The 27,819-nt window shown below is 40.7% G+C and overlaps 1 protein-coding gene and 1 long non-coding RNA gene across 3 annotated transcripts in view; both read left to right on the top strand.

The window, feature by feature from the left end:
* Window positions 1–3,669: 3,669 nt before the first annotated feature.
* On the top strand, window positions 3,670–9,236 carry RWDD3 (RWD domain containing 3). 2 transcript variants are annotated; one of them, XM_015870446.2, is made up of 4 exons: window positions 3,670–3,945; window positions 7,325–7,809; window positions 8,500–8,615; window positions 8,714–9,236. In XM_015870446.2, the coding sequence occupies exons 1-4, from the start codon at window positions 3,861–3,863 to the stop codon at window positions 8,826–8,828; spliced, it is 801 nt and encodes a 266-aa protein (XP_015725932.1). In that variant the 5' UTR covers window positions 3,670–3,860; the 3' UTR covers window positions 8,829–9,236. The 2 variants fall into 2 exon arrangements, with proteins under 2 accessions (XP_015725932.1, XP_015725934.1); XM_015870448.2 differs by lacking the exon at window positions 3,670–3,945 and adding an exon at window positions 4,165–5,601.
* A 4,314-nt stretch (window positions 9,237–13,550) lies between these two features.
* Window positions 13,551–27,819, top strand: part of LOC116653789 — a 32,837-nt gene continuing 18,568 nt past the window's right edge. The window contains exons 1-2 of the long non-coding RNA XR_004308244.1: window positions 13,551–13,927; window positions 18,644–18,773. This is a non-coding gene — a long non-coding RNA (uncharacterized LOC116653789). The remainder of the gene's footprint in view (window positions 13,928–18,643; window positions 18,774–27,819) is intronic.

Here is a 27,819-nt window from a genome sequence, read left to right as displayed (position 1 = left end):
TCTGTGAACAACTATTGAAAGACATATTTTAGTCTATAAATACTGTTATATCTCCAAGAGGCTTGAGAGCAGCCAAGGATCTTTCAGTGCCCTGAAAACGGTCATAGTCTGTCATCTTAGGCAAAGATCTATATGCAGTGAGTCAAGTAAGTATTGATTCTTTTGGCAGTGTTAGTTAGAACCTATGGTGCTGGATGCATCGCTTAGTAAAATATCATTTTCTGTTCCCATTTCAAGATGAATCGCTTTTATGTGCCTCTTGTAGAAAAAAGTAGGAGCTTATCAAGCTCTTAAAGCATCTTAATTTCTTTTATGAATGTAACAGTTGTACCTATTTAATGCACGCACATCAATTGGTACAAAAACTTGTATAGAGAATACTGGTCTGACTCCCAACTCAGATGCATTCCCTTGAGCATACGGGCAGTCATGAGTTATTTACTGCTCTGAATGCTTGTGCTGGTTTAACCTCTCTTACACACTAGAAAACATCACATTTGTTTCAAAACATCAAAGGATATCAAGCATCACGGACTTAGACGTGATTTTTGCTTTCCAATATTTTGCCAGTTTTGTAGTAACATTATAACATTTTAGCAGTATTTCTGACATGCTGCTGCTCTTGCTTCTTTCTCAAGACTACAACCCCAATAAGTCACCTGTCTGTAGGGATAGCTAATGATTTAATTGATCTATTAGACTTTCAAAATGAGTTTCCATCTCTCAAAAGATTAAGTGTCTTAGGGAATCGACTTGGAGCAGTTTGATGCATGGAGGATAAATAGAAGGGACTTTAAAAAGCACCACTAGGCCTTGAAAAACTTGCTTCTTAAATACTTGAAAGGAAAAGCAATAGAAAATGCAAGGTTTTCTTTTTCCTCTCAAATTAGATAGTGTTTATTATACATTTTTTTACTCTGTCCTGATAACCAACATAAAACATTGTGGGGTAATTCAAAGATGATGTGAAACACTCGAGTATTCTTATTATTCTTGAATTCCTGAAGCTGCATTTCATAGGACTCTAGAGTGCTGCTATATAATGGAGGTGGCCCTTCAAATTTGCCACGTTTCTAATTTAGAAGATGCCTGTGTATGTGTGTATCAATGGAGGCAAATAGCTTCATAAGCTTGAAAATCATATATATATGATTTTCTCACCTGTGTAAGTGTATTTGGATAAAATCTGCAAGTTCCTGGCGGGTGCGTAACTTTCTATGTAAGTATCTGTGTCTTGGGAGCAGCCTCTATTCCAGGTAAAGAACTGGTGCAAGACTTAGGGATAAACAGGCGAATTGGACCTGATCAGATGGATTTGTAATGAGATCTGCAGAGATGCTCTCCTTCAGCTCTCTTTCCCAGCAGCAGCTCAGCCATCACACTTGTGCTGTGGTTATGGGTTTTTTATTATCCTTTGCTCTGTGATTCATGAGTGGGCAACTTAAGAGATTTTTAGGTTCTTAGTGGTCCTTTAATGCCTTTTAAAGCACATACTTTAGGACTGCTTATAATTGTGGTAGCTGGGACAGCAGATTGACTGACATGAAAATGATTGCAAAAATATGTAGATGGATGGTCCAAATCAATGGTTTTTGTTCTTTGTTTTTTCTTTTTTCTTTCAAATGTCTGTCTTCTGTGTCATTCACAACCTGGTTTAAGGGGAAAGCAGGTCTAAATGCACACTTCTATATCTAATCGCTAGTGGTTGTCAGTATAACCCCTGATTGATTGGGAGTCATAATTACAGTGAGTGGAAAGCAAAGGATGTTACTTCTGCAAATAGCACTGGGGAGATTAATTTTTCTGATGTATGAAAGGTTGTGTTCTGTTTGCCTTGTCAGGCAAAGTGGAAAATATTGATATCATCAGTGGTATATCAATTTATGGCAGGGTGCTGAGGGTGTTTTAATACAGGGTAACTCCTAAAAGTGGGTTTTTTGAGCTTTATTTGCCACGTGTTGATGGGAAAGCAGCCACTTAGAGAAGTGAATATAGCTAATGTTTTTCTATCAAATATTGCAGTGTTTGAGGAAATTAATAAAAAGGGGGAAGGGGGGAGGAATAGATCAAGTTCCAATTTAATAATATTGGGATGTGAAGGCCAGATCGCAACTGTGGAAGTTCATTTCAAATTTAAATATTTAGCATTTTCACCAGTCTGTGAATACAAGGAAATTTATTACATTAAGATGGAATTTAGATCTTTGACATGAAGCTGATATTTTCATAGTGTGAAAAATATCAAGCTGACATTATGCTGTCTCATTTGATGACTTCCAAATGTCAGAGTGCAGTAACTTATTCATAGGGACCTCAGTGTCTGGTGATAGTGTCAATTTAGAAGACATTTACATCGACTTTTTTTTTTTAATTTAAACATGTAAAATGGAATATGCAAAGTGGATGAGGAGAAGGGGGAAAGACCAGGGGCAGGAAAGTTCTCAGTAATAGAATGAGGCACTTCTAAGGCTAATTTCCACAAAGCCTTCTGAACAGCTGCATGGACCGCTGCCTTGCAGCACTTCTGACAGCTCCAGTCTTACGTCTGCTCATGTTATTCACTCGTTCCCCACTCAGCACCCCAATTCTTGGTGTTTCAACAGAGCTTAAGGCATTAAAAATAGTTATAATGTGCTTTGCTGAATAAGTAAGCCTCCCATCCCTTGATTCTAAGTGTTTTGTAACAAACTTCAGTGTCTCACACCCACTGCTGTGTAACCTTTCAGCCTGCTGCTGTGTTTCCAGCAGGGGGGCTCTTAAAATGTAGAAAGCACCGAGTAACACCCCTGGGACCAGCTGTATGTGGTGTCGTTGCCTGTAGCGGGCCTCAGCTGACCACCACACAAACCATACAGGCACCATCACTGATTGCAAGATGAAGGCCAGTTCCACTGAGGCTCGCTGTGTCGTTCACATGAGCCAGCAGTGCGCTCTGGCAGCCCGGAAAGCAAATGGGATCCTGGGCTCCAGCAGGAGAGGGGTGGTCAGCAGGGATAGGGAGGTGATTGTCCCTCTCTACTCGGCTCTTGTGAGGCCCCATCTGTTGTACTGTGTCCAGGTGTGGAGCCCTCAGTACAAGAAAGACATGGAGATTTTGTAAAGGGTCCAGAGGAGGGACAGGAAGATGATGAGGGGGCTGGAGCACCTCCCCTATGAGGACAGGCTGAGGGAGTTGGGTTTGTTCAGCCTGGAGAAGAGAAGGTTGCGGGGTGACCTCATTGCAGCCTTTCAGTACATGAAGGGAACTTACTCCCAGGAGGGGAGTAAACTCTTGGAAAGGGCTGACAATAGCAGGACACGGGGAAATGGTTTTAAGTTAAAAGAGGGAAGATTTAGGTTGGATGTTAGGGGGAAGTTCTTCACTAGGAGAGTGGTTAGGCCCTGGGACAGGCTGCCCAGGGAGGTTGTGGATGCCCCGTCCTTGGAGGTGTTCAAGGCCAGGTTGGACGGGGCCATGGGCAACCTGATCTATGGGGTCTCCTGGGCAACCTGATCTATGGGGTCTCCTGGGCAACCTGATCTAGTAAAGGTGTATGTTTGGTGGCCCTGCCAGGCAGGGGGTTGGAACTACATGATCCTTGAGGTCCCTTCCAACCCGGGTCATTCTGTGATTCACTGATGCCAGCAGCTGGGGCTGACCAGGTAACTGCCCATGTCTGCCGGGCAAAATGGCGGCTGCACGGCGCGACAGCTGAGGGCGCTGCAGCCGGCAGCTGTGTCGGGGCTCACGGGCAGACCCACACGCTGCGCCCTCCTCCCGGCCTTCCCCTCCTTCTTAAGCCGAGGTGCAGCGTAAGGCCGCGCCGTGCCACCGCCCCCAGGCGCAGCTGCAGGCGGAGCCGGCTGCGGGCGGGGCGGCCATGTCGGAGCAGGCGCTGGAGGAACTTTCGGCCCTCGCCGCCATCTACTGCGAGCCGGGCGCCTGCGAGGTGCTGGCGGTCTCAGGTGAAAACGGCTGCGGTGCTGCGCGGCCCGGTGCGCTGCTCGCCGCCCGGAACGACAGGAGGCGCTGCGGGGCCGGGCTGCGGCACGGGCTGCTCGGGCAGCGCTGTGTGTACGGCGGTGTGAGGCTGGGGCTGTTTGCTGCAGGCTGGAGGGCTGCTGCGGGCCGGGAGCTCAATGGTGCAGGTTGTCTTGGGTTCCCCTTCCCCGGAGCGCTGGCCGTGGCCCTGGGCAGCCTGAGCTGGGCTTTGGGCGAGCTGAGCACGTTGGACCCCGCCAGCCTCGGTCTGTGGGAGCAGCCCTACATCTGGTGTTATATTAGGCACAAAGTGAAAATGCGGAATGTAGGCTTAACAGATGCTTACAACAAATGTAAGCGTATCTGAACATTGCATACACAAGTGTCTCTCTCCATCTCTGTGCTTCACATGCAGCAAAATGGTTCAGTGTTGGTAAATTACCAACGTTGGATGTAAAAGGCTTAGAAACCTTCCAGGGACATCATGGAGTGTCACTCAATGCAGACAGGCTGCTGTATTTGTGTTAGTGTTATGTGGCCTTGTGAGGTTGTTCCCATGATATGCCAGGACCATGAATAGCTGGTTGAGTTCCATTGTTTTTAGCTGGAGTTGAAAAGGTTCCTCACAGAAAAGATTGTTGGAAGTGTTCTTATGTTGGGAAGTTTTATTTTGGAGTTACGAAAGCCCTGAGTTAGTCTGAAGGAAAGTTTTGCTGTATTTACCAGCTTATATTTGCTTAATCTCTTCAAACCATAGAAATTGTCATTGCCAGAACAGAGCATGGGGGTAACTCCCAGTGAAGCTGTTCGATTCTGCTGTCTCTCATATGTTAAGAGTAATTTGGGTGTAGGTCTGTAGAATCAGAAAGGAGCCCATTGAGGGTTTATGGCTTTGAGGGATGGAAGAAGATGCTTTTGCAGGTCCCTGGGTGTGCCAACAACCTCAGCTTACCAGAGATCGACAACGAGCTATTCAGAATATAAGATATGTTTTTATCCAAACCAGTGTGTTGATGAATTCAAGTAAACTAATTATGGTATATCATTCTTACCTTGCATGTCTATTCAGAAAGATTAGCATTAGAGATAGAAATCCATAATTTACTTGTTAATCTGTTCTTTTCCCATTTACTCATCCAGTTTGCCATAAAAATATATTTATATATTCCAAGCTCGTACTTTAATAGATGCCATTTTCTGAATGTAAAAATAGTCTGCATGTGTTGCACAAAATGCCTTTGGGCAGGAGAGGAGGGGGATATCTGTCTGGCTGACATGGAACATAAGAAAAAATCTGAAGTATGCTAGATATAAATATACTGATAAGCGTGCCGCTGTGGGTGAAAATAGGTTAAAATGTATTGAGTTTAGTCATATTAGCACATTAAATGCCAACAGAGGTCAAACCCAAACCTTTGTTTCAGAAATAATCACGCTGCTGTGAAGGCAACTCAGACCTTGTAGTGTGTGCAGACAAAGGATATATTCCTTCAGAGGCTCGTTACGAAGGACAACAAGTGTCACTCTTTGTTCTGCCGGCAGTCTGCAGTGCTGGTGCAGAACGTGGGCACCACGATGCTGAAATAAACTTTGCATGCTGCAGCACAGCACATGTTTTGAACAAGTTCTCCTTTTTAAAAGTAAGTCTGAAGCAGATGTAAATGGACGTGACCAGGCTCAGAGTAATCTGCTTTGGGATGTGAGGCTGCACGGCTGCACCGGGACCAGTCCATCATTGCAGGGAGAGTTGTGAGGATGTGGCAGGTGTATGGATGCATGCAGGAAAGTGGGAGGTCCTTGCAGAAGGGGCAAGGTTGGCCTGGATGCTTTTTCAGTTCATTTGTAGGCTTTGTATTTCAGAGTATATAAGCAACAAGGTGTGAAATGAAGCGACGGTTGGGCAGGCACCAGGTGACACTGATGTTCATCCAGAGGCTGGGGGCCTGGCAGCTCTACTTGTAATGCTATATGTCAGTTGCTGAGTTTGGAGGGTTTGCTTGTTTTATTTTGTGACTGCTCTGCCTTTGAGTATTTTTTGCCTGAGCCAGGAAGGAAGTTTGGCAGCAGACCTTTGGCTAAGCTCTCTCAAATACATCTGTCTGTCCAAGTCGCTTTAAGTTTCTTTCACTTAATAGTGTTTAAATATAAAGTCGCAGAGGGCTGAGGTTGGTTAGCAGTGCCGGCAATGCTAATCAAACGTAATTCAGCTGACTGTCATGTGAAGGAAGATAAGGTATGGGGAGAAGGCGGCAAGTCACTTCAAAAGAGCTCCTCAGAAACTCAGCTCTGCTCTCATCTGCCTTTCAAATCTGGCTTCTCCTGCCCTCCTAGAGTGAATTAGGCTTATACTGCAGCAATTTCCGTGAGAAATGGGGTGAAGTGTTTGGAATGCATCAAAGGGGTGAAGCAGAGAACATCTGAGGAAGATCAGCTTTTATCTGATACCCTCTTTTTTGATTGCAGCGGAGGTTAGGTCTTTGTCCCCTCTTTTCACATGATCAAGTTTTGTGTTGCTTTTTCAGTGAAACAAGAAGGGTTTTATTGCAGGAATTACTGTCCTTTCATATTCGTTGATTTGAATTATGTGATTTATCAGGAGAGTGTGGTCTTTTGTCCTTCATGCTCCGTGCTGTATACTTTTCATGTCGGATATAATTCAGTTCTGAAGTAGACTGAGAACATGTTTTGAGTACCTACACAGGTGTATAAACACGAGCTGTGGATGTATATGTGGGTGTAATATTTTGGATCTAATGTACAACAGAGATGTTTTGATCGTCTCAGTCCAACTGTTGCAAATGTGGAGAAGTTGACAAAAAAGCCACATGTTGTTTCTCAGAAAGTTGTAGGGGACAAAGAATTTGTGACTTCTTTTTCTTTCATTGTCTCTTTTCTGCGTTGAACTGTTTTTGAATGGTTACATCTTCAAAAATACACAGTGCTGTGCTGGTATTAATGGTAAAAGCCCTACAGATTTTTCTAGGAGTGCAGTTACGGCAGTGCTCTGACCCTCTATTTCCATTTATCCTTGTTGTTGCTATTGAGCTGTAGAAGCTGACTTGAGTTTTTAGGACAATTCTTTGTTACTGGTTTGTCTGGACTATAGAGGAGCCAAAAGGTGTGAATGCTTTTCGGAATGTGTTAAATAATTTTCCTTCTAGTATGATATGGAAGTGTTTCATTTTAGGATTCCCTGCAAATGAAGCTACAGTTATCGGTTGCATTTTCATATTGCTCCAAGAAAAACACCACATTTTTGGTACAGAATGACATGGAGTTGAACTGATAAAAGACGATAGCAAAACTTAATAATGTTTTTTAAATTCAAGCAAAATATTAATGTTTCTTTTTTATCCTTTTCAGAAGCAGATGGAGTCACATTTAGAATTCAAATCAGCGTAAAAGAACTACTGGATGCAGATATACTTTTAAAGCTGCTATTTCATTTACCAGTCAATTATCCGTCAGCTCTACCAGAAATTTCTGTCAGCTCAGACCAGCTTACAAGGGCCCAGTGTATGGACATAAAAGATAAATTACTTGAACAAGCAGAGAAGCATCTTTCTGAACCCATGGTGCATGAGCTGGTTCTTTGGATACAACAGAATCTTAAATGTGTCATTAAGCAACCAGCAACAGTTTGCAGTGAAAAAACTACTTTGTCAAAAGGAGCAAGTACAGAGGATGGTATCTGGATGCTCCTTTTGCATTTAGATCACATGAGAGCGAAGGCAAAATACGTCAGAACTGTGGAAAAATGGGCTTCAGATCTAAAACTGACTGGAAGACTGATGTTCATGGGCAAGATAATATTGATTCTTCTTCAGGGTGACAAGAGCAACATTAAGGTGCTGGAACAATGAATGTTGACTAGTTCTATTGATTTACTACTGAAACCTGTGTCTGAATATTTTCTGTGTGTTTTTCCAAGATTAGCAATTTTGGAAGCAGAATGATCAATAGGAGAATAGGAAGGCCCAACAACTTGATTCCATGCTTAAGAAAAATAAGTTATTCTGTAAGAAAGAAACCAGTGAAGCCTGTGGCTCATATTCCATTGGATTCCCACTGGAATTCTGCACTTACATTCCCTGTGTTTCCTGATTGCAATGTGCTAGATTCAGTCTCCTCTGTTTCTGAGACACCCCATAAAGTAACCGTAAAGCTAGGACATGTGTGACTAGAAGGTAATAACAGATACTAGTAGCTAATTCCTAGCTGTCTTCTTCCTTGTCACCATGTGGTGCTCCTACCATACTTTTGAACTTGTGTTTATTTAGTCCCGCACATTAGATAGGCCTTTATGGTGATACTGGAGGAGAACATTCTGATCTTTTGAACTCAGCGTTTTCTAGATTACTTAAGACTGCTCTCAGCTTCATTGATGCACTGAGACAGCCATGTATTTTTTGGGATGAACTTTCAAAATGTGATTACTGTGTTCTGACAAAGATCTTTGTTTCGTATAGATTTCTGAGTTTCACTCAACTTCAAAGATGCTGGCTGACATTTAATATTTTGTTCTTTTTGTCACTTAGGAGTACTTGATTCTTCAGAAAACTTCTAAGGTAGATGTGGACTCAAGCGGAAAGAAATGCAAAGAGAAAATGATTAGTGTACTGTGTGAGACAAAAGTACAGTCACAGCATAAAAGGTATAATTTAATACTGTTGTGGATAGAAAAGTAACTGAATCGATAATTACATTCTGACAAACCGAGGCATATTCATGAGTTTCTCTTGTACAATGTAGGTTTCAGATGTTTGAAGTCAAAGAATATTCAACGTTGGATGAGCTACAAAAGGAATTTGAAACTGCGGGACTTGCAAATCTCTTCTCTGAGTTTGTGCCTCCTCTCTTAAAATAAAAATGAAGCACTGGAGTAGTATTTGGGTAGAGCCGCATTTGACTGCAGATGCTATTTTGACAAACTATTTTTGACAAGACTATTTTGACAAACAAACTTTTCTACAAAGAAAAAGAAAAAAAGCCAGGAGTTGCAGTAAGGAGAAAACAACATGTATGTTAAGAATTGATATGTCGACTTCCATACGTGATGTAACTTTTTCAGTGGAGTGTGGAATTAATGGTGACATTTTCATGGTAAATTTGAAATATTGGGAGAAAATGGTGCTAAAATAATAATCTTTCAAATAAACTGTTTTACGGTCCCAATTTTTAATGTTGTGTTTTTTATCCCTTGTGATGGGGGTCTTCCATAATGGCCTGATAGAAGTTGTGACTAATTTCACTTTGGAAGCTTGTGTAAAGGTATTTTTCTAAAAGGCATAGCAAACAGATCTCAGTATGAGAGGGCAGCATATGCTTAACAACCCTTAGGTGTTCATCTGCTAACGTTTATTTCTCTATTTACTTGAATCTATAAATACCTGAATGTTGATTTAAAGAAAGAGCTCGTTTGATTTGGATATAAAAATCCTCGAAATGTTTTTCTTAATGTTAGTTTTTATTCAAAAATGTATTAAACCGCTGAAGCGGAGAATTTAAATTGATTTAAAAGCTTTATTTCAGCTGAGGTAAAGCCAAATGTAGTGTTTTCTTTGGTAGATTTATGTCCTCAGCCAGATCTTTAAAATCCTCTGGTGTTCTGGCAATAGAACATCAAGGTACTTTGTCCCAGCTCACATCAACTTCTTGGCCATTTCAGTCTAGCTGGGGTCTTATCCAGCTTGCATATAAATCAGCTGAATATTCTTTCTGTTAATGTTGGGAATTGGATGTAATATTTTTCCTAGACATGTGATCTCAAGTTGCATATGACTGCGGAAGTAACTGAGGCATACAGTTATGGCCATCTTTCTTGCAAGGGTAAGTGCAGACCCTCCTCCAACTTCTTCCTCACTGCTGTAAAAGCTGTGACATTTAGCTCCTTTAGAAAAGCCATTTGTGGGGTGTGTGGCCCCAGTTGCACTGGGTTATAAACTCATGTATTTTCTGGAATGTTACTGTTACCTGATGCCTTCTTGGTTATCTGTTTGGACGAAACTTTTCAAAGAGCTTTGGTGATTTTTGTATTCCAGGAGCTATAAAAAGAAACGTTGAAAACAGAATTACAGCGCCATTATCACAGCTGACTTTGTTACTAACTTACATTGGACAAATCAACAAGTCCGGTGCAGAAAGGACTGTGGTATTTATGCTTGATTTGATGTGCTTCAGAAGAATTACAACTCTGATCAGCTTGATACCATTCCGACAGCAAAGAAGAACATGAAAACTGATGTCAGCGTGATTCTGTCAAAGCAAATGTTTTTGCCTACCCGTCAATCAGTCACTTATTTTGAAGGATAGGAGAGATATCTTGTGTTCAGACAAGTAAACAATATTTTTAAAGGTTGTTCTTTTGGAAGAATGTTGCAGCTGTCTGTTAACAGATGGTATGTTTGCATTTACTGGTAAAAGAGATGGGTAAGCCTGGGAGCCCCTGGGGCACAGAAGTCATCGAAATGCATGCTGTGGTGCATGTTCCTCCCTCCAAAGGAAGTGAAGCAGACATAGAAGTACAAAACGCAAGGAAACGAAGCCAAAGCTCCCGAGAATTGTTAAGAGGGCATGTCTCGGTGTCTGAAAAGTAAGTGAAATATATATAGTTATTGGAATAAGACATTTTACTTGAAAATAAAAGAAAAAAGAAAGCGGCAAAGGAAAATGTTTTAACAAATAAGAAGCTAACTTTCTTGTGGGTATTGCAATATAAACGATCGTTGAACAGCTTATTTAGTATAAAGTCTTGTTTTCTATGGACTTACTTGTGTCTAAATTGTGCACATGAAACCTCTCCTGTAGGCAAGGCACTAGTGACTGCTTTCCCAGGGGGATTTCCCTGTTTCTGATTCTGGTTATGAGCTACATAAATCATTGAAGGATCAGTAATACTTTTCTTCTCAGTCTGCTACCTGTGTTCATCAAACCTGTTAGAACTTCCTTCAGCTTGTTAACCTCATTTTACTTGGAATAAGTTGAACTTAAAGAAAAAATGTAGTAAAAATATGCATGCTTTCTTATGGGCAGCACAGCCATGTAGCCATACCTTGCTGTGGAAGTCAGGCTGCAATGAAAGCTGTAGCAGTGGGACTGAGGACTTAAATAATCAGGGTTTTTAGGATGAAACAGTGGTTTAATTGGCCTCAATGAATCCCTTGTTTTATTAAGTGTGAAGAAACCAAAAGATGGATTAAGAAAGATACATTGATGGTGGAGTAAAAACTCAAACCCAGCATCAGCCCTACTTGCACAGTTGTTCTTACCTGAATGCTTCGCATCCAGAGCATCTTTTCTCATCTTGATGAGGTGTGCTCTGCTCCACAGAAGGATGTGCTACCCTCAGCCTTGGCTGGGTGCCTGCTGTTTCCAGATGAGATGTATCTGGCTGTCTCAGGCAGGTTTGTCACTGTAAGGCATGTTTAGAGGGAGGAGATGGAGTAAAACTCCCTTCTTTCTGTATCATCATCTTTGACAACATTATCTGTAATATATATGGACTGTAGTTAAGGGTTGTAATTGATCTTGAATTGAAATCTGAATGAGCAGCCAACCATTCAGGAGAGTTTCATGGCTTCGGTGAAGTAATGCAGAGTTCCAGATGGGGGAAGTGCTTTTCCTGGGGGGCATCATTGATTTTGGGGAATTTGTCAGCCTTTTCCCCTCTGAACCTTTTCAGTCCCATTTAAGATCATAGTTCCCTCCCTCCCTGCTCCCCATTTGTTTTTGTTATTCCAGGGGAGACGAATCACTGTAAGATGAAAATCATTGATTAAAAAAACTAATTGAAAGTAGATTTGGTTGTTTTGTGAATAAAGCTAATTTTTGTGTTTCTATAGTTCTATGTCATTTTCCCATAACACGACTGTATCTTATTTCTGTGTGAATGACACACAGTATTAGAAGAAATTATGATCAGAAGAGCTGTAATGAGCCCCAAATTAAAAAAACCAACAAAACAACAAACAAAACCCCACCGTAGTGGGAGGATGTTTTGTTTACATGGTTTCTTTTAGAAACAGTTTAATAAACGCATGTATGGATGATTTAAAACCCAGCGTCCCTTGATTTGTTCAGCTTATCTGTGAAAATAGAAACATAATGGTGTTAGAGTTCATTCCAAGTAAGATGATGAAATGTTGCACAGAGTGTATTTCTGTCAGAGTTTAGAACTGAAATGTCTTGTGTTATGAAATAGTGCCGTTGCAGGAATCAGCTTTCATATATCTTACAGTATTATTAACCATTATTATCCTTGTTTCTTGTCCGTAACACATGCAGTGCTGGCTGCACTCTGTTCTGGCTTTTATGTTTTCTGGGTATACTTAATTTTTTGTTATATAAGAATCATGAATGTTTATATGCTTAAATATCAGCATAAATGGAGCTTGAAATGTAAATACACTAATGGCATTTTGCAGTTATTGTTCTGAGCTATTGTCACACACAGGCTTTTACATCAGTATGAGTTCATGTTTTCTAACCCCGCAATATTAACCTGCAGCAAAGACAACTCTTCAGTGTGACAGAAGAAATTGCCCAGAAGAGATGTTTTCACATTAATGTAAGGAATTCTTTTTACTCTAAAAATGAATACCGTGTATTTTCAGTCAATTAGGTATTCAGATGCTTTAATTTTATGCTAATAAAGTACCAATCATTACACTTTTGATTTTCTTTGCATTCTTTAAACAACTTAGTGCAAGTGATCGGTTTGTATCCTTCATTAGAAAATGGCTGACTGTGGAATTGTGGTAAACACTTTACCAGTATTTCCCCTGACATAATTGCTTGGATGCAAAGAGCCATTTTAGGATGAAACTTGAGACCAAAGATTTCTGCATAAGAACAACGTCATCTTGTTGTCAACTCTGTTGTTTCTGAGGAGAAGTGATCAATTTATGTGGGAAACAGTGCAATGATTGCTGTTTTCCTGAGCAGAGCTTAGCAGGTGGATCCTTGTACTGTTATAGGTCTGCATAGATGCTGGCTGGAGGCAGGATGCTCTCTAGGCCCATGTGGGGCCACTCCTGGTACAGGTGACACTCCTGCTACTCAAAAAAAATGCTGCAGTGCTAAATCAAGGCCATGATTTTAAGACAGAAGGTGCTAAAATCATTTGATGTTCTTTGGATGCACTTAGGAAAAAGAAAATGCAAAATATTTTTGTTGGTCTCTACTTAAGCACTGAATTTGGAGTATTTTACAGAAGCAGGGAACATTTTTATGGAAGTGTATGCTATGAATACCTTTCATCAAGGATCATATAGAAAGCAGTTCTTTTTTAAAGCAAATGGAGTTAATCCTGAGAGCGCTGCCCTTGTGAGAAGCTGAAGAAAAGCAGAGCTGTATGGATAGAGCTGTGCCAGAGAGTGCTTTTTATTTGGTAGAAGTGGAGGTGTTAGAAAGGAACAGACAGCATCAAGAACTGCTGATGTGAAGCCAAAAGAAAGATTTTGTTCTGTTTTGTTATTTAATTTAATTTATTTTATTTTGATGGATTACTCCCTGGAAAGAATTGGGGGGAGGGAGGGGGTATATGCAAAGATGTTGCTACTGTATCTAAGCTTCAAATGGAAGTGCTTGAAATAAATGTGTAGCTTCATTGTCATTTTCTCTTTTTTAGCAGAAACAGCCTGCACAACTGAGAACAAGTAATGGAAGGTTTCATGGCTATAGAGATGACTAAGATAGCTCAAGAGCTGTATGTTGTGCAAAGGAATTGGAGCAATTCTTAGAAATTTTCCTCAAATGACCAAGAGATGATAGAGGCTTTGTTGAGGCAATAACCTGAAAAACTCTTATAAGCAGGGGAAAGCAGGCGTTCCAGGTGGCTGGAAAGATTTGAGAGGTGAGAGGCGGCTTTCAGGAGCTGGTTGCCTGCAGAACATGGGCATTCTGCAAAGTGAGGACTGGGAAGGGTGGCAAAAGAAATGTCTGCTTGTGTGTGGGATCAGAACACAGGTAAGTGTTTAATTTTTGTGAGAGTTTTTCTGCATAGATATTATAGAAACCTTGAGTGGGGATGTTGCATTGTCCTTTCTCAACTGTGCAGTGTTTTTGTGAGGCTTTTGAGCTTCGGTTCCTCATAGATTGCAAAGGTAGTCTCAAATGATAGCAAGGTGATCAGTGATGTTACAGTGTTTAACTGCTGCAAACCTGTTATGGGTCAATAATTTCATGTGAGTAAGAGGTAAAAGCCACCCTTTCAGTATGAGTTAGGCATGGCATGTCTAATAAGGACAAGGTGAGATGGAAAGTAATAGGTTTGTACAGAGGGAAAGTTAATCTCTTACTTACGTAGTGTGTATATTTTTCCTGTAAATTCTTTGCTGAGTTGAAACAAATGACTTGTGGATAATTATTTAGTGGCAAAAAAAGTTTTCTTGCCTTTAGGCAGAAAGCGTGATTGAGAGACCTGAGAGGGAATGAACTGTTACGTTTCTTGTGAATCTGAAGCAGGAATGTGCTACAGCTCTCAGAATATTTCTTGCTAACAGCGCATCATTAAAAGTGCTGAAGCGAATGTTACAAAATTTCAGGGCCTTTTTAGGAATTGTAACAAGGAAGTCTAAGGTTTTGGTTTTTTTTTTTTTACTGGAAAGAAATGAGGATTTTTATTCCTGAGCCAGCAGCAAGAGATTATATTTATGCCATTGAGTTGCCACCTCATCATTTTCCAATAGTGCAAAGGAAATAAAGTTTGGGATGTACTTTTGGAAGCACATCTTGCAGGAAGAACAATTTCTAACAGATTTGTAGATCTCACTTGTAATTTATTATTATTATTATTATTATTATTATTATTATTATTATTATTATTATTATTATTATTATTATTTTTAAAGCACTAAAAATAGTCTTTTTAAAGAGTTCTGATTCTTTATTCTGAATGAGAGATTTTCTTGTTGTGAAACAGGCTTAGCTTTTATTCTGGCTGGTAGCAAGCAGAAGAGAAACCAGAGGCCTGGGGAAAGATTACTTTAATGGCAAAACATAGCTTGTGGCAATTGGAGTGACAGCTTTAGGTCATGCAAGGCTGTACTTGAAAGGCTACTGTAAGGGCAAGGGTTTTTTTATTGTTATTTTTTGCCTACTAAGACTGGAGGGGATGCTGGAACATGTTAAACCTTTGAACAATAACTATGTGAACAAATAATCTGCAGCAAAGCTCAGGTTTTTGCCCCAAGTCAAACATGATGCGACTTGTTCCAAAATGTGGAACTTTACTTTTGGATACAAAGCAAAAAGGATGCAATTTTCACCACCAAACGTGGCTCTCTCAGAAACAGGAGAAATGGAGTTGTTGCACAGTCTGGTAAACCTCAGAAATGTTACATACACTATGTGGACATTATCCCATTAAATGCCCCGGTTATTACAGGGATTGTTTCCATGAGAGCATTTCAAGCACTGACACTAAAGGCCATCTGAGGGCAGGAAGATCTCACTTCAAAGATCTGTGCTATGCAGCACAGTTATGTGTTCTCGCTGTGAAATAGTTTTCCTTTTGCCCAGTGTAAGAAAATGGCCAGACACAGAGAGTGAACCGCACAGTCAAACACAAACAGTGTGGGATGCAGGCTGCCAATCTGTGAGAAGCCATACACTATCACTTATATAAATGGAACAATAATTGTTTGCTCCTCTTCAGAAATGCAGTTTATGCAGCCTATATAAAGGCAAATTATTTAGTGCAGCGCAAGGAAAATTCTTCTATTCCTATCTGAAAGCAATTTAATGTTAACTGATGAAACCATTAGAAGATACCGAGCCCAATATGAATCCCTTTGGTGGAATATGTGACATGGAGGAGTGGCTTATCTCACCAAAGCCGGCCTCCATTTCCAAGGTAATGGTTTTTTTTTTCTTCACAATTTTTCCCCCCCCCACTTTCTTAATAATACGGGAAGGGAGAGGGACAGATCTGCTAAAATACTGCCCTTATCATCTTTTCAGTCTGTGCTTATGTGGAAAGGAGTAGCTGGGAGTTGAAAGGGGAAAAATTCTGACTATTGTGCTTTCTGTGAGATAAAGGGTATTCTAGAATCCCTTGTCTCATGCATGAAACCCAGCAAAAGGGAGTTTTATTAACATACAGAAGAGTTCAGGGGAAAAACAGATCTTAGCCTTAGGAGCCTGCTTTTGACTCTTGGTTTGGCTGTGCTTTGTGTGTCTTTGAAAATGAGTGTTGAAAGGGGACTATGAGCCATGTGGGCTCACATTCCTGCAGTGACCTGGGGAGGTGAAAGCACCAGTGGAAAGATCTATTTTAAATGTTTAAGGAATTAATAATTACTGAAAAGTGCAGGTTAAGAGAAGAACAATCATCTTCTGTGCTGTGTTACCGACAGATCCAGCACTCACGGGAGACATTTGTGACAACAGTCTTTCAGTGGGTGACATTTATGTACACGATAAAGAGACAAGATCTCTTTATGTAAAATTTACAGTGAGCTTTCTAATGTCATCGGGTTGTTTTAGGCTTAAAAATCCCTTGTCTAATGACATTAACTCCTTGTGTGCAGTGATTGGTTGTCCAGGATCAAGGAGGATAGGCCAGCAGGTGTGTGCAAGGTGGTATATTTGTGCTGGCTGTGACTGCTGCTCTTGGACCAAGAGTGGCAAAAGAAATGGAGGGAAACATGAGCCACTATGTGTTTTTCTGCAAGTATGTCTGGGAGCCAGGAAGGGAGGAGTACCTATCAGCGGTATCGGACCCAGCCACAACTCTACTGGGTTCACAATGTAGGATTTGATAATAAGTTTTAGTAGAAGGCCATAAAGATTGTGTTTCTTGAAACCTTAAAATAAACTGAATCCAGTAATAACTAGAGGTGGCCAATCTGAATTTGGTCTAGTAAGATAAATTGTTTGCACTCATGTTTTTGCTGGGTGATGAATGGGCAAGGCTTCTCATTCAGACATCACCTTACATTCTTAGCTTCAAAAGTGAGTATAGTGTTTTAGGATATTGAAATGTGGGAGTCTGAAGAACAAGTCCTGACACTCTGTCTCTATAGGATGCACGTTTTTCTTCCACGAGGATAGGAAGAAGCAAGCTGCTCTTTGCCCTGTTCACCCCCTGCAATCCTGCAGCAGTAGTCACACGAGAAGCTTTGTGTTAGGAGGTGTGCTTCCACTGCTCCCCTTAAACATTGCCATCTCACTGAACTTATAGTGACCTTGATTTAATCCAGAAGAAGCTACATTTTGGTAAGAAGTGACTATCCCGTTCAAATACTGTCTTAGATCTGACAGGCTGCAGTGCCTCAGAGTATTTTGATAAGCATCGTATCTCCTTGGAAACTACTACTTAGCAGAAACTTGACGCTCCGTTTGGAGTGTTATGATTAATTTAAGCCTTGCTTCTGCCAAGACACATGGTATGGGCCGCCTCCTACAGAAGTGAGTAGTCTTGTTGAGTTTATCAGGACAGCTCTCTTTGTTCAAAAGAGTCCCTGTGGGGCTTAGGAGTTCTTTGCCGGCTCTCTTCAGGCTGTGTTTTAAGCTCATTGGTTATAAATCTCCCTTGTTATCTTTAGGTGTACTTTTAGGATTTGGATGTCTAATTCAATATCTTAAAAACATTTCTAAAAATTCTGCATCTACAGTTATGAATAAATGTAGAGCTCCTTCTGAGGCCATTAAATAGTATTTTAATTAGGCTGGCAAAATTGCTTTCGGCTTGTCTTTAAAGTCTTTAGAATCTTATTTCTATTAACAAAATGGTAATCAACATTAAATTCTAAAATGTAACCAAAGTAGGTCGTATCTTTATTAACTGAAGATAGATAATGAATGTGCCCTATATAAAGATTTGGATTAAATCATCTGAGATGCTGAGGATAGTATTTTAATTAAAGTAATCCTTATTTGCATCTAACAAACACTACTGCTACTTAGGAATTTAAGACCTCAGTGATGCATATTAGTGCATTACCTCAACGAATCTGATAGAGATTTAATACTTGTATTTGAAGTAGCAATCTGTCATAAATTAAAAGCATTTGCATAATGCATTTAAATCATGTTATTCTTTGCAGAGTTGATATAATTAAGGAATAGATTCAACCGTATTTTTAAATTTTGTGGTGTTAGAAGGTGTAATTTGTTGTTCAGTTTGTCCTTGCAATATCCTGTGATATGCATGCCGGTATGATACATACAGTAAATATCTTACAATATCACACAAAGGAAAAATGGCTCATAATACAGAAAAGCTCAGCTATTACAACAGTCTTGCATCTGTGGTTTACGTTTCTCTCCAACCTCCCCACGTGGTTGGGAGCAGTCTGACAGGTTGGGTTGCTGTGCAAGTTCCTCGGGTCTGCAGAGGAATAGGACTGAGCAGACTATCCCACTGAGTTCTAAAGCAAAACTGTAATATCCCAAAAGCTTGAAGGAAAAGTTAATAAATTGCATCATTGGCTATTACAACTCCTGTGTCTGAAGTAGAGACTGGGCCTGCGATACTGGCAGAAGGACAGTGCAAAAGTGTGTTACAGCCTAGTGGTACAGATGTGTGCACAAGGGTGGTACCCACATGATGTTAGTGAGAATTATCTTAGAAGTGTAAGTCATTTTCATGTGTTAAATAACATAACCAGAGGCATTTAGATTAAATAAATTCCAAGCATGCTTTGTCCATGAAGACCTTATCTTTCCTTTGGTTTCTAGGTTGCATTACCAAATTTTTGAGCCCCCAGGAGAGTCAACTGTGAAGATGACAGACACCTTGCTCGTTGCTGTGCTCTCACTGTGTGCTGTGGCTCCTTTGCTCTTTGACGCTGGGTCTAGCTGGTGTTTAGTAATAGTTCTTGTAATACCTTTCACTGAATTAAGAGAAATTCTCATTTCTGAACCTGGCAAAAACTTAGCCTGAGAAATGCCATCCAGAGACTGCTGGGATCCTGCCTGCCTCAGCCCTTGGTCCCTGAGAGCAGCCAGCAAGATGATTCTGGACTGAGTATAAGGAATGAGCATCATCTGCAGGGAGGATCTTCTCTGGTTCACCTCCTTGTGCTGTTTGCTTTCACTGGTTTCTCCCAAGGATGCTGTTTGATACTTAGGTGATGTATGGGGACTTCTCTAGTCAGGCTTGCTGGTTACCATCAGCAGTACCCTGCTGTGAGGGAAGGGTGTCACAGCAAATCTGCTGTCTACCTCCATTAAAAGCACTTGCTGTTCTGATGTTGCTCTTGCTATGCTGGATCTTCTTTCCATTTCATGTTGGGGGAAGCACAGGAGAGCAGTGGGTGTGCTTTTGCTGAGTTCTTGTATGGGCAAGGATTTCCCTACTTCTTTTAATTCTGCTCTTCTCCTTGGGATAATCTGTACTGATATTTAGAATTTCTTTTTTGTTCGTGTAATTTAACCCTGCTGCTGTACAGGGAGCCATGCTGTGCAGTTCTTTTCTCTGGGGTATTTATGACCATCACAAACAGTATCTTTCTTGCTCACAAACAAAAAGTGAATCAATGGGAAGATCATAAACATTATCTTTATTATCTTCCTCCCAGAATAACCCCACGACCATAAAACAACAGTGTCCCATAAATTAGCATAAAAGAATGCTTCTATTAGGAGTTTCATGCTATATGTAGCCAAGTAGTATTTAATACTTTATTTATGTCAAAGTGATTGAACATAACATTCTTGCTGTATGGAGGTGATGATTACAGCAGTCACAGATGAGTCTCTTTTCAGGAATGAGTGACTTTGCCATACTATCTTTGTTTGATTTTCTAGCTGTACTGTAGGGAAATCAGGGAGAAGAAGACTTGGTAGCACAATGGGCTCTTTACTACCTCAATACTTTATTATAAATGTCCTTTAAAATGGTAATTGATTTATGGAATTTATACTCATTTGTACTGTTTTCATTTGGTATTGTTAGTTATCAAATTACCGTCTTTCCTATGTTTGTTATACTGTGGTTGCTGGTTGCAGCAATTCTGCCTCTGAGAGCTGTTTATTTTAGTATTCCTTAGATTGATGCTGAAAATTATATGTTATTTTTTCTTTGTTCATAAACCTGTGTCACAGACATAGAAAGACCTCAGATATTGAGATCAAAGGTTGCTAAACTTTGCTAGATCGCGTGGCATAGAGTTTGGCTGATGAATGGTGCTGGGACTTGAAATAAGAGTAACAAGTCTAAGAGCATGAGTCAGTGTACGAGGTCTCCGTGTCTGCAGAAAATTTGTGTGAACTGCTGGCTGAAAGCATTGACAATTCTCCATTAGTAATGAATTACAGTAGTAATTTCATTAATTTCTTCACCTCAGTCAGGATATGTTAGTGTAAGTTGCTTAACCAAGCATCAGAGGAGCCATTGCAGTTAACCTTTAGTCCTTTGCTGTGTAACCAGGACCAGTTAAGAAGTAAATTAGCGTAACATCCCTTTAAAAAAAATTACTTTAGATAAGCAGTGGACATAATTTTTGCCAGTTTTTAATTTAATAGCAGGTTTATGGTTTTATGCAAAACCATTCACATTACATCTGACCCTCTGGGAGCTGGGTTTTTTCGTCTGTGTAATTTGGTGTCTTTAATAATCTGCTGTCTGTTAAATCCAACACAGACTTGATTAATGAATTGTGATGAACCAATGCATTAATTTACAGGTTCGGTCTAATACCCTAAAAGGCTACATCAGTGCTTCTAGTTATTAATGCTAATAAACTTGAGAGAAAAAGCAATGTGAGGAGGGGAAAGGGAAGGCAATATGCGACAAGTCTTGCCTTTATTCAAGCATTTGTATGCAGCTACTTTTCTTACAAGAAGGCCACAAAAGCCTTTTGCAACACACAAAATCAAATCAAGAACTACTTAGTACTGTTTAAAAATATTACAGAATTCCTGAAGCTGTTTGTGCTCCGCAGTCAAGTCTTTATTGACTACTTAAAGTAGTTCAATAGTTTTTCATGCTGTATTTTTAAATACCGTGTAACAGTTTTGAAGTCATTTGCTGTTAAATCTATGGCTGAAACACTACTGTGAATATAAATTTTGCTGAGAAGTCACAGCAGAAGCCTGTTAGATGCTAGTTAGTTATGCACAAAGGTGTGTGTGTGCATGAGAATGGCGGGCATTTGGCACTAGCAAGCAACTCATTCCTAAGACAATGCAGAAGCTTTTGTGGTGATCCTTTCCAAGACCTAAAGTAAATGTAAGAGCAGAATTATGTATAGGTATGTATATATACACACATTTTTGAACCTTAATGTGTTTATTGCTTGTAAACTTTCAAAAAAGTAGTGTGAGTCTCAAAATGGGAAAGGAAACTGTAATTGATTTATTTATTTTTTATTGAGACAGTAGAGTTTGGGAATGGGAAAGCAACATGGTATGAAGGTTTTAGGCTGGTGTAAAATGTATGAAATTTTGTCTTTGATGCTGAGCCTTTAGATCTTGAAAACATCTTAAAACAGAATAGAAGTTCAAAGAAGGGTTTTTTTGTCCTCTCTCTGTGGGTATTAGCTCACAATACTGGAGCTTAGGCAACTTCAAATTATAATTCCAGCCTTGCCTTGTTCTGATAAATATAATCTAACAATTATTATTTTAGACATTGATGTATCCATCTTTCTGTCTATTAAAATATAGCATGACGTTTAAAGCCCATTTTAGCAATCATGCCTCAGGCATTTTCTTTTCTAGTGGGGCAAAGGAATTTTCACTTGTCCTTGAGATAAATGACACTGGTATGGATTTGGCATCTCTAAGTTTTCCTTCAGCATCTATGGCACCAAAGCATTGCTGGAAATCTTGGAATGATACAGAGAAACTGACACTGTTTAGACTAAGCCAAATCATTTATCCCTGTTTCTCTTGCTTCTTACACTTCCCTACTGATAGGGAGAGAATAATCTCTGCTTCATCTCAGCTATTTTAATAGGATTCAGAACACATGATCACATTAGATACTGTACCTGAGGCAATCTGTGTTTAGACTGGTGATAATTACATGCAAAAGTCATTCAACAATGAGGCAATTAATGCTGATGAACTTTAATAAAGTCAGCTGTCAGCAATAGATATTGCTGGCAAGTTTCCTAATCCTATATTTATAATGCTTTGAAATTCCCTTATGTTCTGTTCTACGATACGTTTCTGTTTAACGGAATAAAAAACCAAGTAGTTTACCACCAGAAAATATTGCCAGCAACATATTTATATATGACACAAATATGAACGAGGAGGTCAGAAGTCAGCCTAGTTATCAGATTTACTCCAGTGATTGGTGTTTACCAAAGAAGATGATAGACAGAACCAGACAAATCCTCTAACTCTCTCAGCAGAGGAGAAAAAAAGCATTAGATAAGGAAAGCAGGGCTTACACTTTGTCTCATTGTTGATTAACAAGCATTAAATTATGCTTAATGTCAGATGTAGACAGGTCATTGTAATGTGATGTCGGTGTAAATTAGAGGATCAAGTCTGTCTGGGATTTGCAAAATTCTGGAATCTGTACTCTTTGCGACAGATAAATACTTTTGTGAATTTCTTAATTATCGTAATTGGTTGTATGACCAGATTTACTTACTGGAAAATTCCATTATGAAGCCATTATTCTTTGGAATAGAAAAGGGACAGCGACTCCCCAGCTTCTTTGCCTTTCTTTAGGCAACTGTGTAGCCCAAGTATTTGGCAAGGCATAGTTTGCAGGGGAGGATTAGTGCCCTCCTTTTTGAAACTGTTGAATATTGTGAAGACAGTGCAGAGCTGTGGATCCTTCCTGTAGGTCGGTTGCCTCAATTCTGTGGGCTACAGCTTAGGAACCACTGCTCTGACACAAGGGAGATGAAAAACACAGAAGAAATTAATACAGGACACAGAAATAATAGCTCATGAAAGACTACATATCATTCTGTGAAATAACATACGAGCACTCTGAAATGTGGAAATAGATTTAAAATGGTGGAAATAACATTTGTCTCATTGCTAATCCAGTACAATACATATAAACCACGTATCATAATAGAGATGTAACTTGTTAGGCTTATGGCAGAAGTTTGCCCTGGATCCTGTGGCAGAGCTGGGCTGGCAGGAATGACAAACACTGTAGGTTTGGAGAAAGATATCTTGTCAGATGCTTTTCCCTTTCTTTTAAGAATGCAATGGAAAACTTCAGTATTATTTTTCTGTTGTGTGTAGTTTCTTATTATGTGCTATTATGTGTTAAGGGCAGAGAGAATATCCTGTAAATTTATGTTTTTAGTTCTTTTTCATTTTGGCCGTGGTTTCAACCCTTGTCTGTCAGTGCTGGTGGCCTAAAACTGTGTGACTCTTCTGCCACTCTTCTTTTACCTGCCTGTGGCAAAAGCAGTGCTGGTGGTCCTGTAGGGTGGTGACCAACCTCTGTAGGCACGTTCAGTAGCTGAAACTACATGCCATTTTCTATTTAAGCTTTTGGACTTTGTTAATTGTGAAAAAACATGCCCAGCTGAGGAAATCTGGTTACATCCATTGAAAGTGTGTTGTGGTAAGTGTTAAGGTTACAAGTGATGGTTCATGTGTACAAATCCTTGGTTTTAGATAGAAAAACTCAGGTATTTTGAATGAGGTTAAGTTTCTAGGGTGAAGCTGGAGATGAATCACAGCTGGATTTTGGCTTTTGGCTTTAATGTCTACTAATCTTTTTCTAGCAGCTGACAGAAAGATCATATTGAAGTAGATAAGCTGTACAAAATTCCTGCTGTTTTAACCTGAAATCATATGATAGAAAGGTTGAGAGTTGGAAATGAAAAATGTAATGGAAAATGTTCCTCATGAAGTGCTGGAGGCAACCTGCAGCACAGCCCCAGCAGGGAGCAGACAAGAGTCAGGTCTGACTCACCTGTATCTGTATGACCATGGAAAAAAAACCTGTTCTGGTCTGGGTTTGGCTGCTGGTGTCTATTAGAACTGCAAAGAGAGAGGAGAGGGGGAGAGGGGAATAGAAATGCTGGAGAAGTAAAAGGGCAGTGTGGGGGAGGGCTGTTCCTGTGCTGGGGAGAGCAGGTACAGCCCACAGTCTGGCACCACTCTCAGCTTTGTGCTGCAGTTTCAAGTGGCAGTTCTGCACCGAAGGGCTGACAGGGAATTTGCACGGGGCTGCTCTGAACAGACAGAGCTGGGCTGCTCCCCAAGAAAGGATGAAATTAATGCTGCGAGAGAAAAATTTGTGCATGTGTATGTGAGATCTTCTATCCCTGTCTGTGCTAAAGCAGGTGACAGTAACCTGGTATGGCTTTCACTTGCTAGTGAGATCTGTAACATCTTTAAACATCGATTAGATTGTGCAATAATGCCTTAAATTGCTGAGACGTTTATGGCGTGAGTTAGTGCTGCAAACTGCTTAAACAGGCTCATCTCCACTATCAAAAGTAGGATGTTTGTGTGATTTCCTTGCTTCTTTTTCCTGGGATGACACTGTGTCCCCTAGGATCAGTGACTGGGCTGCTTGTTCTGTGTACTGGGGAGGTTCTTACACTGACATTCCTTTCTGTGTTATGTCAGTGTAGGAGAAAAGGCTTTGAAAAAGAATCACAGAATGGCTTGGGCTGGAAGGAACCCTGAATGTTATGTAGTTCCTCCCTCTTACCATGTTTTTTTTTGTTTTATTTTTTGGAGAAACTATTTGTCTGAGGTGGAGTGCATCTTAAATGTGATGCGTCTATAATGAAATGTTGGATTTACAGCAGTACTTTGCAAAATGCCAGGCTATGTTTTTGTGTGTGGAAGGAAACAAGGCAAATTAAGAAAACAGCTGTAGAATTGGGCCGTGGGTACCCTCTGAGCCCCTGGAAAGACCAAAAGCAGGTATTTCCCAGGATGTGGGCATGAATCGTGCATTGTGCTGGAGCTGATGTGCTTTGCCTCATGTTTTCAGCTGGTAAAGCAACTTGCAGCTGGTTACAGTGGCCCGGCAGTAGAAGCATGCTATGTGAGATGTCCTGACCAATGGAGGTGCCTCATTAGCAGCTGTGACTGGCCCTGTCTGTAGAGAGGAAGTTGTTCAGTGGGGCAGATAGCGAGTGGTGTGTTGGTTCCCCACACCAGGAGGCGGCTGCAAGCCAGCAAGCCCGCTCTGAGGTGGCCCCAGTTTCTGAGCAAGACAGGACCCGGTCCTCCGTGTTTTGGAAATTACAAGGATGTAGGAGAGGGCATGTGGAGACACTGGGTTTGGGGGTTTAGCAGCAGCCCTCATGCTTGTGAGGGCTCTGTCCCTGTGCGTTGTGGGACCTTTGATGTGAGCAAAGCAGCAATGATTAGTCATGAGTTAGGGCTGACTTTGTTGGCACTGTTTGCTTTCTGTACGTTCATTCCTCCCTTTCTTGTTCAAATGAAGTGACATATAGGAGAAACTTCGCAGGAGCTTTTCATCCTTCTATTTCATTCTCTCTCATTTCATGTCAAACTGATTTTGTCACATCCCTCATTCCTGTGCATCCAGGCTTTGGCCAGGGTCTGGGCTGTAGGCAGTTTGACATTTTTGGACACGTCTGGCTTGTAATTTCTTTTGCGAGTGCCCCAAGTGGGAAAAAATGGGTAGGGGTGCAAGAGACAGCTCGTCCCCGCCACACTTTCACGACTCCTTTCCGCCCAGGCCGGCCAGAGCAGCCAGGCTCGGGCAAAACCATCCCGTGCTCCGCTAGGGGATGCTCGAGGACCGTGCCGGGCCACAGCCGCCGCTCCCCGCCGCGCAGCCCCGGGCCGGGCTGTCTCCGTTGGCCCCGATCCCCGCCATCACTCGCCGTGCGGGTTTTAATCGGCCCCCTGCCCCCAGCGTAGTGTTTTTCTCAAAGACGTGAACATGATGGTTTAAACGTTCTGTTCAAACCCGATCGTGCACTGGAAAGGCTCGAGTGTCAGTCAGCCTTAGCGGTAATCTACCGTTAGCGGGTTTACAGGGGATAAGTAAGGTGTCTGCCTTTCTTAAGGCAGCAGTGGGGAGGTTTTTATCCTGAGTGTACACTAAGGAAAGTGTTGTGATGCCTGATTATTTCCCTTCTCGTGTTCTAGGACTGTTGGCTTCTTTCTGCTTATTTCCAGTGAAATAACAACTTGAAAAAATTATTGCTTTAACAATGGAATTCTTGTAAAATGCCCTAAAAATACCTCCAGCTATGTGACTGTTCAAAATGTTGATGCATGACTGAGACAGCAGGCTTTGATTCACTGCCGACGTTTGTGAGATAACGTGGCACTGAGTGATGCCAGTTCTGTTTTCACTGTGCAGATCTCCCACTGCTGATGGTTAATGAGTTAATACAAGAAAGGCAGAGGTACCAAAAAGGCAAGGCTAAGCAGAGTTCAGTGGAATCCTATAGAGTAGATCTGGTATCAAACCAAAATGCCCTTTCATGTTTCACCAAAGTGAACTCCCCGTAGTTACAATGTTTTGGTAATACATTGCACTGAAGTATTTGGTGTCATTGTAGGCATCTTCTGTTCTTATTACTCCTGAGGTCTTTTTCCCACAAACTTGTACAAAGGTTGCAGTGGAAAGAGTGACTCTATCTAAGGTTTTTGGGGGGCACAGCAGTTACCTTATGGCCTGGGTTTTGTTTCACTTCTGAGTACTCTTAAGGAGCTGTGTTAGTAACAGGGCTGGAAACACGTTGGTAACTGTGTAATAATCATGCACTCTCCTGTCAAAAAGCCTTAGCAAAACCTTAAGTGAGTCTAATTAAAGCAGCCTTTGACAATAGCAATAATAAAGGATTACTCTAATTTACGCTGTAATGAAAGGATTGTCCGACTATTACAGGAAGCAGATAGAAATTGCATGCTGTGGTTTTATGATCTGAGCAAAGTCCAAGCCATCAACTGCCATACAAACAGCAAGAACTTCAGAAAGGAAGCAGCTCCTCCCTCTTATGAAGAAGAAAAGGGGGTGGTCCAGTTATCCTGGTTTGTGTTTCTAGCATGTATTTCTTCTGTAAACCTTGCTTGTATTCACAGTTCCAACCATTTTAATGCAGATAGAGCCTGACAGGATTTGTGTCTGAACACCAAGTTTTGGTCTGGAAATACTGTAGATTTGCAATAGTTTCTTTCCCCCTTCCCCCCTTCCTTCCTTGTATTTTCTTTTTTTTTCCCTTTCATTTTTCCTGTGCTTTGTTTCTTGGCGCCTTGTACATTAAGTCAGGGCTGTTTCAGAGACATGAAATGACAGCTTCTTTTTCAGAGCTTGCTGCTAGATACCAATAGGATTGCCCTTCTCAAGTAAACAGGTTGCCAGCCTGTGAAGGATCGTGTGGCATGATAGTCATGTCAGCTGGACATATGGCTTTAAACTGCAGGTTAATCACTAGGGAGCCTCACGTCAGATTCCACTTTTCTGCTGTGGATTCTGTTTTTATTTTTATAGTTTACTGAATTTTGCATTTCATGGGATGCTGGATGAGATTAGAGTTGAAAATTCTTAAGAAGGGATAGAAAACAAGCAATGTGCTTATTTTACTTCATGAAGAAAATTACAGTCTTGAAGTCAAGTTTCCTTTCATTTTCTGAACTTCCAGTGTTCCACTGAATGAACACATGAGGTGACTGGAATGTGGTTAATTTGCACATTATACTACTCTGTTTAGATGATAGCTGGTAGAAGGGCTAAAAAAGCTGTGTGTTTAAATATAGAGAAACAAGAACAACACGAGAATCAACAACCTTAGAACAGAATAGAAGAGGCTGCTGCTGCTGGGCCTCATGCTGATTCTGTATATTATATAGAAAACACAATAATGATAATAATAATGAAGGATAAGCAACTGAACTGTGGATTCTGGCTTCACATTTTAGTTCTACCTAACTCTTGGTAACTTTACAATGAAAGATTCAGAAATTGCAGCCAATTACCATAATAT

The sequence above is a fragment of the Coturnix japonica genome, chromosome 8 (genome assembly GCF_001577835.2).
Source record: "Coturnix japonica isolate 7356 chromosome 8, Coturnix japonica 2.1, whole genome shotgun sequence".
Taxonomy (NCBI): Eukaryota; Metazoa; Chordata; class Aves; order Galliformes; family Phasianidae; genus Coturnix; species Coturnix japonica.
This window is presented reverse-complemented; position numbering and strand designations above follow the sequence as displayed.

Excerpts from the sequence above, each read along its gene's own strand:
- RWDD3 (XM_015870446.2), top strand. The coding sequence starts at position 3,861 with ATGTCGGAGCAGGCGCTGGAGGAACTTTCGGCCCTCGCCGCCATCTAC. Across the intron at positions 3,946-7,324 it reads CGAGGTGCTGGCGGTCTCAG|AAGCAGATGGAGTCACATTT; the intron begins GTGAAAACGGCT and ends TATCCTTTTCAG. Across the intron at positions 8,616-8,713 it reads GTACAGTCACAGCATAAAAG|GTTTCAGATGTTTGAAGTCA; the intron begins GTATAATTTAAT and ends TGTACAATGTAG.